This window comes from Sus scrofa, chromosome 1, assembly GCF_000003025.6.
Source record: "Sus scrofa isolate TJ Tabasco breed Duroc chromosome 1, Sscrofa11.1, whole genome shotgun sequence".
Taxonomy (NCBI): Eukaryota; Metazoa; Chordata; class Mammalia; order Artiodactyla; family Suidae; genus Sus; species Sus scrofa.
The window spans coordinates 148986220-148996207 of record NC_010443.5 but is presented as its reverse complement, the minus strand read 5'-3'; the positions used below and the strand labels follow the sequence as shown (position 1 = coordinate 148996207).

The 9988-nt window shown below is 50.8% G+C and overlaps 1 protein-coding gene across 3 annotated transcripts; it reads right to left on the bottom strand.

The window, feature by feature from the left end:
* On the bottom strand, positions 1070-9011 carry ZADH2 (zinc binding alcohol dehydrogenase domain containing 2). Of its 3 annotated transcripts, none has more exons than XM_013993258.2 (2): positions 7984-9011; positions 1070-2062 (listed from the first exon to the last, which is right to left on the bottom strand). In XM_013993258.2, exon 2 carries the CDS (start codon positions 1900-1902, stop codon positions 1138-1140), a length of 765 nt encoding a protein of 254 aa, XP_013848712.2. In that variant the 5' UTR covers positions 1903-2062; positions 7984-9011; the 3' UTR covers positions 1070-1137. The 3 variants fall into 3 exon arrangements, with proteins under 3 accessions (XP_013848712.2, XP_020954806.1, XP_020954789.1); XM_021099147.1 differs by having other exon boundaries at positions 8207-9011; XM_021099130.1 differs by having other exon boundaries at positions 8397-9011.

Below are 9988 nucleotides of genomic sequence, written 5' to 3'. Positions count from 1 at the left end.
TCGTTACTTTCAAGTGTGTGACATCAGGCGATAGTGACAAGGAGCATCTCATTTCAGCAGGACATGTGGAGTAAAATGGGAACACAGCATCCATGGCTGCATTCTGTTTCCACGATCCAAGCTAAAACACACCTTCCAGTCCCAAAGTCTTTAACTTGAAGCAAATGCTTGGCTATTTGAGGTCACTTTGGTCCTTATGCACAATGCTATCAGGTGTTCTCTATTTAGGCATATGGAGGGTGCTATAAGGACTCTCTTGTGGGTCCCTGGTGTGTCTTCCGGTGGATGGCTCATGTGCTAGCCATCGCTGTGGATGGACACATACTCTTCCTCTCCTGTACCGGTACAAAGTTTTCTAAACCCTGAATCTGTGTAGTTTCTCTTTCCCAAATCTGCTTTTATCTGTATATGCTTTCAATGCTAATTTGCTACTTAAGGGAAAGAGAAATTTTCCATTTCACACATGCCTCACCGGGATGAATGTGCATAAAAGCCATTAAATAAGAGGTACTTCTTTAAAAGAGGTCTGTGTGCACTTCATCAATTTTTTTTTCCTAATAATCTAACAAAATCAAAGTTTGGGGAGAATCCCTCCAAATTCCTACATAGATAGTCAGCTAGTGATTTATAGAAAATGGAGAACCATTTCCTGAGAATATGGACTCTGAAAAATGGCTGGCTTTTCTATATCTCTTCTCTCTCATTTATTAACAACTTATTAGGATAAGACCAAACTCTTTCAAAGCAAAGGACTCATGAACTATTTTCAAGACCGATTTTAAGATCTCATCACGCTGAAGACATACTGATTTGATCAGATTTTGCATCAGGAATTAATTTAGTTCCCTGGAACAATAAAATCTGGAATGAGACTGTCCATGAATAAAGAACTGAATGTAAAGGTTTTACCTCTAAGCCATCGAAAGAAATTTTATTTATTTATTTTTTGGCAAGGGAGGAGCAAAAAAATTTAAATAAATAGAGGAAGTAAAGAAAAGAGAAGGAGAAACCAATTCCTAAACCTTACTTTTGTTTTAAGAAATACCATCTCCATTACCAACTAAAAATAGATTTGAGTAAGTCTGGGGCATAAAATGCCCATTTTTTTCTCCTTTTATTTATGCCAGTGTTCTGTTTTTACAGCTTACTGTTGACAGAGTGAGGTAATTCGACTACAATTTTTCCAGTGTTTTTTCTCGTGTACATGTAATCGACAGCCCGGAATACAGACTCCAGGCCGATAAACCTGCCCTCTGCAGACAGGTGTCCGAGATCAACCTCACAAACCAGCTCTCCACCCGAGTACATCTTAAGCAAGTGGTCCATGGCGGCTTGATACTCAGGAAGGTAATGGTTCAAGAAGAAGCCCTGGATGCTGGCAGATTTCTTCAGCAATGTGGCTGGCAACGTTTCCGCTTTCACAGGTAAAAGGCCAGTAGGAGTCTGGTAGCCGGAGAGGAAGCCGATCACTATCAAGCGCCCTTTGATAGCCAGAGCCTTTACAGCCACGTCAAACATGGCTCCCCCGACGGATTCGTACACCACATCCACACCTCGGGGGTACTCCTGCTGGAGGATGGCGCCCACCTGCTCAGCATTATAGTTGATGGGACGATCACAGCCAAGGGATTTCAGAAAAGCAGCCTTTTCATCCGAAGAGCAAGTTCCGATCACGTGGCACTTGGCCTTCTTTGCCAGCTGGACGGCAAATTGGCCAGTCCCCCCAGCTGCTGCCGTCACCAGAACTTTTCTCCCTTCTGACAGTCCTCCCAGCTCTTTCAGGCTGATGTAGGCAGTGGTACCACTTACCAGGAGGGTGAGATACTCGGGTTTCACAGACGGCACTGGAATGGCCATCCTGGCAGGCACCACTGTGTACTCGGCAAAAGAGCCAGGTGCCATGTAAGCCACAGCTTGGCCAACTGAGTATTTGGCGCTGGCCGAGAGGCCTAAGGCCACCACCTCTCCAACACCTTCGAAACCCACGTCAAAGGGGATCTTGACTGAAGGGTCATATCGGCCAGCTGAATAGTTGATGTCAGATGCATTAATACCAACAAATCTAGAAGAAAACAATCACGCAAATACATTAAGATGTTTTCTTCATCAAGGCCTTTTATATTCCACTTAGAAAAATTCCTCTAATTCCAGTGACTTTGGAAGGTAGCTAAGCTATATATTTGGATAGAATTTACAAAATCCAGCCCTGATACTCAGTTCAAAAAAAAAAAAAAATCAAGCAAGTATGAGTTCAACAGTGATCTATTTTCGAATTTGGGTATATTTTACTCTTTCATTACTCCAGGAACAATTTCATATTCCTTTAAACAGCAAGTTATTTACTTCACATACCATTTATTCCCCTCCTCTTTCTTTCCAAAGAGGAAAAAAAAAAAGTCAGGAAACCCTCTTATACACAAACTTCACTGGAGCCATAAGTTGGAAATTAATTGGCCTCTTAACAAAGATGTTAAAAACAACAGTGGGATAAAATATATTCAAAGAAGTAGACTTGTATTGATTCTGGCAACAATTTAACACTTCAGATAATAATAGTAACGACAATGATATTATTGAAGATTGATGTAATGTGCAAGGTCACTGGCTGTTACATGTTACTGCAGGGGTTGTTTAAAACAATGTTAGAGGGGCTGCAGCAAATTTTCTTTCTGATGTAACTATGTCCAGTGTGAAAATATGCATTTTGATTAATTGAACAAAAATTGTCTCATAAGAGTAGAGAGATTTTTATGGAACATCTAACATTTTACAGTCCTTCCCAGATGAAAAGGAAAGCAAATCGGCACTATATTTTTCCTCAACAAGAAGCAGAGACATACTTGATTAATACCAGATGATTATTTTCACTTTGGTATCCAGAGTCAATTTAATTGTGAGACTGGTATTTTTACCAGCTTTTTTTTTTTTTTTTTTTCATCTCAGTATACCTCATAACAAAAATACCCTAATACATAAGGAAAAAAGCCATCTCCTAAGAATGTCAGGGGTGGCTGAGACACGTCATGGGGGACCCTAAAAATGTCATTTCCACCTGCAGTGAAATGAAAAGGTGGTGGTATCTGGTGGCAGGAGGAGAGCTGGTAAAGTAGGTCATTTTAAAATAATTTACTTCCAATGGACTTTTAATTTAATTTAATAAACTAAAAACTCTCCCCTGCAAGGGTCCACTTGCACTGTATTAGAGACAATACTCTGCACTTATAAATGCCCCCTTATGGCTCTGCCCTATCTATCTACAATATTGAAAGCTCTCTACACATTGTAGAAATAAGAAAGCAGGAAACACTTTAGGGCATGTCAAGCAGCTTGCAGAAGTTAGCAAAAACACAGCCTCGGCAATAGGCTGCAGAATTCCATACCGGCACACCGTAGGCAGTGATGAGAAGTGGGAATAATGCTTTTGGCTAGTTCCTCACTTGGCATTTAATACCAAGATGCTTACATTCTATTTTTGTGAGGGGGAGGGGCTGCTATCTTTCTTTTCCATTTACCTAATTCTCAAGGCCTGGCCTTTTTTTTTTTTTTTTTTTTTTAAAAGGGCCAGCTTTCTGAGAGCTTGCTTCTGGATTTCACAGAAGGCAGCCAGGGCAGAGCCCAGCTGGAGCCCCTCTTGGTGCCGGTGCCGGGCTCAAGGTTGGAAAACAAACTCTGGGAAGGCTTCGCGGGGGTGGGAGTGTCGGGCTTTCCTTTAGAGGTGGGGGCCGGGGCTGATCACCAGTTCTGTTCTCTCTGTCCAGGATTAGCTTAGCCCTTCCTGTGGCCTCGCCCCTCCTGTCTCCTCTCGTTCTCCCCCCTTCCCCCCTCCCATGGTGTTTCTGCCTTCCCAGAGGCCCGTCCCTTGCGGGGAGCCCCCACCTCTCGGGCCTCTTGGATCCCCCCACACACACTCGGTAACTGGCGAGCCCTGGGGGGCCAGCGAGCGGGAAAGCGCTGCTGTAGGAAAAACGCAGCCCCCGCCCCGGACTGTGGCTGCCACTTCCTGGGAGAGGCGGCAGGACCATGCAGGGCGCACGCTTGTGGGAAAGCGGCGAGAGGGAGAGGGCACACGCGCCAAAGAGGGCAGCAAGGGCGGGTGTGTGTGTGTGCGGGGGCGGGGGGGACACGACACGACACTCTGCGGTGACTGCAGCCCACCAGCCGCAGCTTGAATCTACCCAAATCAAATATTGCGGTTGAGCCCCGAACAGGGCTGGAGCGGTGGCAGGAGACCGCAGGGCCGGCCGCGCGCGCCTCTCGGTGCGCCGGGACCAGCCTGCGGGGCGCCAGAAATCCCGCTTCTGGGACCGTCTCCCTTCGAAGTGCCAGGCCTCCGCTGATTGCCTGGCTGGTGCCGTCCCGCGCGGCCTCTCCACCGCCGCCACCGAGAGGCGCGATCAGTGAGTCCGACTCAAGAGCCGGCTGGGCCGCGCGGGCTGGTGTCGGGGTCGGGGGGCCACCGCCCAGGCCCACGACCGTGACCTTGGCCTCCCTAAACCAGGAGGGGGGCCGGCAGGCGCGCCCAGCCCGCACCCTCCGCGGAGCTCAGGCCCAGAGTCTGTCAATGTGCCAGGGGAGCCCAGGGCACACTGAGCGCCGCAGCGCACTGGCGGCGGGACAGAAGCCGCTGGAGGCCGGACCGCGACCCTGGCCTCGCAGGCACCCCTATTTTTCGTGTCTCTCCACCCCGCCCTTCAGACTTCTAAATCGCCTGTGTCTCGGGTGAAGGAATCTAGAGTTCCTGCCAGGCTCCGCGCACCTCGCCCTCTCCATGGTTGCCCAGCCCCGGTGCGGGCCCCCGCCTCTCCCTGCACCCTGGCTTTTTGATGGTGTATCTCCACAGCGGGTGGCGCGCCTCGGTCCTTACCTGGGCTTTGGGAAGAGCTGGGTGAGAGCCAGAAGCCCGCGCCTTTGGCTCCATCGGAAACAAGTTCAAGAGCAGCAGGCGCAATGGGCGAGGGGGCCCGGTCGGGGAGCAGGGACTGTAAGGTCGAGCGAGCAAGAAAAAGAAAGGAAAGACAACGCTAGGACGGAGGCGCGCATTTGGAGACTCGCCTAGTACCCTCTTTAATTTAAAATATGTGCTTTTAATGAGTGCAGGGTTCTAGCGATCCGACGGGCAGTGGATCCACTCAAAATACTAAAATCGAGGAGCCCCAGGAGAAAGAATGAGACGGTGAGGGCTTTTCCCAATATATACCCTTCCTGAGTCCCTCAGTTTATTTACACTAAAAAGTGATGGACCCCTTCCCTGTGTTTACCGTCAAACAGGGCAGACCTTAGAGGGAGGGGAAAGGCTTTTCTCTGAACAAAAGCCAAACCCGAAGAATCAAGTCCAGAGCAAAACCCTCCAATACTGGGAGATAAATACAGTCGTCCAAACCAGACCTTCCCTTTAAAAAATAAAATAAAATAAAGAAAAGGAAGAGTGAAGAAAGAAAGAAAGAAAGAAAATCTCGGCCTGGAGAATCAGCAGAAATAGTTACCCTCCCGGAGAGCAACAAACGGTTTATCAAAAAAACGCCTTCCCCATCCCCCATCTTCTTTTTGCCATTAGGAATGGCAAACTCTTTGCCAAACTCTTTGCTCTATTATCTTACACTTGAGCAGAAAATCGTTAGAAATATTTGGAAACGAAATAATATGCCACCATCTTACGAAAAAGCTAAAAATAGCGCACAGACTGACTTAACCACGGAGTGTCTTTCTCCCTTTTTCTTTTCTTTGAAGGGTTGGGCATGCGGGGGCGGTGGTGGGGGGAGCGAGGTGGTCCTCCGATGTTTGAAACCAGAAGGTGAGAACTGGATAAAGGAACATCAATTATACATTCTAAAGGGATTCTAGGTGCCCCTTCCCACACCTTTCCTAAATGGTAAACTTGATTATCCCAAGTCGATGCCTAGCTTAAAAGCACTTCCCTCCTTGTGAATAAAGAATTTGTATTTTCTGTTAAAATGGAATGACACGTGCAAATGGCCCAACTGAAAGAAAAAGTCAGAGGGAGCACAGTTAAAACCACCAAACACTTTCCAAACAAGTGAATTTGAGCTCAATCCATTCACCCCAGAGCAGATTTTATTATGACAAAAATGAGAAGCTCTTGCACAAAATTTTCACGCAGTTAACACTTCTGGGAGATCTAGTCTAGGATTAAAATGAACTAACCTGCAGTGAATTCCTCTACTCTTAAAAACAAAAACAAAAATTAAAACAAACAGGTAAAATGCCACCTTTACTGACTACGTTTCCTAGAATAAAAGATCTTCCTCTGACTTGGGGGTAAGAGCAGATTTTCCAACAGCAGGGAGAGGAGGAGGTGAGGATTCCTCCCCCCTCCCAACACGCAGAAAACTCTCCCCATTCTTCTATTGCGGATTTCAAGGTAGAAGTTAGAGGTCAAGCGGTTAATATAAATATACTATTTATATTAAAAGGTTTCTTGGCAAAAGTGGGTGGAAGATAGAGGGATGGATCTTAAAGCCACCCAAATCGAGGAGCTTCTAACATGGCAGCCGGCGCTCCAGAACTCTGACCACCGAATTCAGGGACTGGCCTCAGTGACCCAGCGCGGGGGGGAGGGGGGAGGCCGCCCGGGCACCCGGCGGGGAAGGGGCGCACACTCAGGGGAGCTGATGCCCAGGAGGCAGAGAGGCTGGGCAGCCCGTGCTGCGGGCGGGAACAGCCTCCACGACGGCGTAGGCGGGGGTCCCACCTCGCTACTGCTGGGACAGCTGGAACTTCACACCTCCCCTTGCCTGCCCGGCTCATCAGTTGCCCCCTGCCCCATTTCACACCCTGTTTCTGAAAGGTATTTTTTCCCAAGCAGTCGTGGTGTATGTACATCAGTGTTCACAGACAATAGTGTACTGCTTCAGGAAGAAAAAAAGGAAAAAAGAAAAAGGCCTATGTGAAACTTTGCCTGTTAAGTCTGTTTGGAGGCTTTTCAGTCTGAGTCTCATCTCAACTTCCAGCAAATCACTCGTGTGTTCCCTCTGTTCTGCGTGAAAACACACGCCCTTCTTTTTAACTTGGCTGGGCAGGACCCGCGTCCTGATCTCAACCGCCTCAGCCTTTCATGGCATAATAAAGTCCTCTGCAGCCCTGTTTCCATCTGTGCAAACTTTTTAAGGAACAGACAGCCCACCACTACTCGCCCCCGCCCCCACCCCCAGCCTCCACTCAATCCCACCGTTGGCTCACTCAATTTTTACGTTTCCAACAGGTTTCCAGAGGTTTTATATCATGATCAGAATTCCGAGGTCTTACAGCCTTGTTTGGCAGGCAGATGTCAATCTCAAAAATGGACCGATTAAACGTTGCCTCAAACCACTTAGGTAAGATACACTTTGTCCTTCAACCCTCGCAGGAACTTAATACTTTTTGACACTCAAGTGATAACAGTTACAACCAGAATTTACTCCTCCCTTTGAAAGTATTCAAGCTGAAATATGCAATACTGTATGGAGCCCCTTGGATGGGAAGGAGCAGGCAGGAGAGTCCAGCTCTTGCCAAGAGGGTAACGGGTACCACCCCGTCTGCAAGTCAGGCAGCGAGTAGACCCACCCGGCAGAGACCCTCTGGCAGGGCACCAAAGAAACAGGTCCCCTCCTTTCCTGTTGCTTCAGCAGTTACTAAAGATTAGTGAGGTGGAAAGACATTAAGGTGGGAAGAGTGGAGGTGGAAAAGGCAGTCCGAAGGTCAGGCAACGACCCAACTGTCACCCTAAGGTCTGCAAAACGTTCGGGCAAATGCTGCCATGCTCCGACCCCAGCCCCGGCCCAACCGCCCGGCACGCGCGCCACGCGTCCGTGGGTACACTACAGGGCACAGACGACAATCACACAGCACTGACAACACGCAGACGGATTCGGCGAGGTGCATACCAACACCCAACCACAGGCTCCGCCATTGCGAGGCGGCTGCCACCCTGGAGTGGACAGGAAAAGCCAGCCGGTTGTCCGGCCTCCTTCCTCCAAAGCACGTTACCTAAACTTCGCAGTTTGTGTCCAGGCTGTTCACGCTCCACCCTAAAGATTATGTGAACGCAGGAGCCGTGGGTGCGCGCGGGTGGGCCGGGCGGGGAGCCTCCCCTTCTGGGTCCCGTCGGTTTTATTTCGGGATCGGGAGGGGGAGGAGGGAGGAGGGGAGGGGAATCCCAAATTAAAATAACCCTCGGTTATGAGGAAGTTCGCTGGCATCTTATATTCACCTCGGCAACAGTCACATTACATTTGCCTTCGCCAGATGGCGGCGGGTTCAACTTCCAGGGATCTCGCAAAGTCAGGCAGTGCGCCCCAGCGCACGCCCGAGTGGGGACGCCGGCGGGCGCTGGACCGCCCGAGAGCAGCGCAGAGCGGGCAGGGTCCGGGGCCGGGGCGGGGGGCGCGCGCCGGTCTCACCGGTTCCGGACGAGGAGGTCTCCGTCCCCGGGGAGTGGCACCGGGCAGTCGCGGCGCAAGGTGACGGCCTCGCGGAAGTTGGGGCTCAGCCGGGTCACCACTAGCTTCTGCATGGCGCGTGGGATGGCCGAACCCTGGAAGTCCAGGAAGTGGCGGGCGTAGGACATGTCCACGATGGCTCTGGCCCCGGCGAGCGCTAGCCGCATCATGGCCCGCGCCTCCGCCGGCTTTCTGCGTCGCCGCTGGCCGGGGTCGCGCCCAGCCCGGGCCGCTCCACTCGGCTCGGCTCAGCGCGGCGGGCGGAGCGGGCGGGTCCGCCCCTCCTCCGGCCCGCGCCCTCCCCTCGGCTCCCCCCCTTCCCCACTACGCCTGGCGCCCGCTCCCCCGCCTCCTTGCCCCGCCGCGCGCAGCGCAGGGAGTCAGCGCAGCCCCCGCGGTTCCCGGGCGCGCCACCCCCGGGGTCCCGGCCGCGGGATCGCCGCCTCCCCGGCCTCTGCTCCTTTAATCTTTTTGTTTTGGTTTGAATCTGCTCGGCGCAGACTGGCCGAAGATCCTCTCCGCCCTCCCCCCTCCTCCTGGCACCCGGGAGGCACCGGATATCCCCGCCCTCCCCAAGGTCTAAAAGCCAGATTTGACTCCTCTAAAAGGGTGAAGGGGGCGACAGGGGACCCTTGCGTCCCGGGTTCGCCGCGGCCCAGAACCGGCAGCAGCCCCGGGCGTCCTCGGAGCTGCGCGGCGCCCGGCGGCCGGCGCAGGCGCCTCCCCTTCCCGTGCGAAGCGTTCACTTCCTTGCAAGGTGGTACGAATCAACCCCGAGCGCGGTCGGGGCGGCGGGGCACGGCCCGAGCCCCGGGCCGGGCGGGGAACCCTGGCCGCCGGTGCACGCCCACAAACACCCAACGTTGGGCTGGGGGCGCCCAGTGCACCCAGCGCCCCAGGCTCTTGGCCCCCGTCCCATAACGTCTTGCCCGCGCCTTCTGCCTTTAGTCTGTCCCATGCAAGTTGCACGAACTAAGCCATTTTATTTGACCAAGATTTCTTTTTTCCATGAATGTTTTAAGTAGCCTCTACAAGACTGTTACATGTTTCCCACTGGGAAAGAGTACATATACTGGAAATCATAGGGCCACATTTCCAGAGCATATAAACATTTTAAACTTTTAGGTGGGGGAAGCCAAGGGAGTTAATTGAATTGGAAACTTTACCAGGATATAAGAAGACCTCTTTTTATAACCCAGCTAGACAGATCTGCAGTTCCATCGTGTCAGTTTTCTCCCTAATTGTTGGTATTGACCAAATAATCAATTCACTTTTCATAGAGGACCACATTAAGTATTTTTCCACCTTTTTTTTGGGTGTAGTGAGCAAAGCCCATCATTAAGTTTTTATTAAAGGTGTATGCATTATACTAATTTTTTTTCTTTTTAGCTATGAATTATCAAATCATAAAAACCCCACAGTGCCCCTCCCCAATCAAATCGAACCACCAGGCTAACACTGCAAAAGCGACACAGGTATTTTTATCTCAAATGGACGACATTCCTCATCCAAGGGTGGTTGGTATCCACGTGGATGCGTGTCTATGAGTGTCC

Excerpts from the sequence above, each read along its gene's own strand:
- ZADH2 (XM_021099130.1), bottom strand. The coding sequence starts at position 8,605 with ATGATGCGGCTAGCGCTCGCCGGGGCCAGAGCCATCGTGGACATGTCC. Across the intron at positions 2,063-8,396 it reads GACCTCCTCGTCCGGAACCG|ATTTGTTGGTATTAATGCAT; the intron begins GTGAGACCGGCG and ends GTTTTCTTCTAG.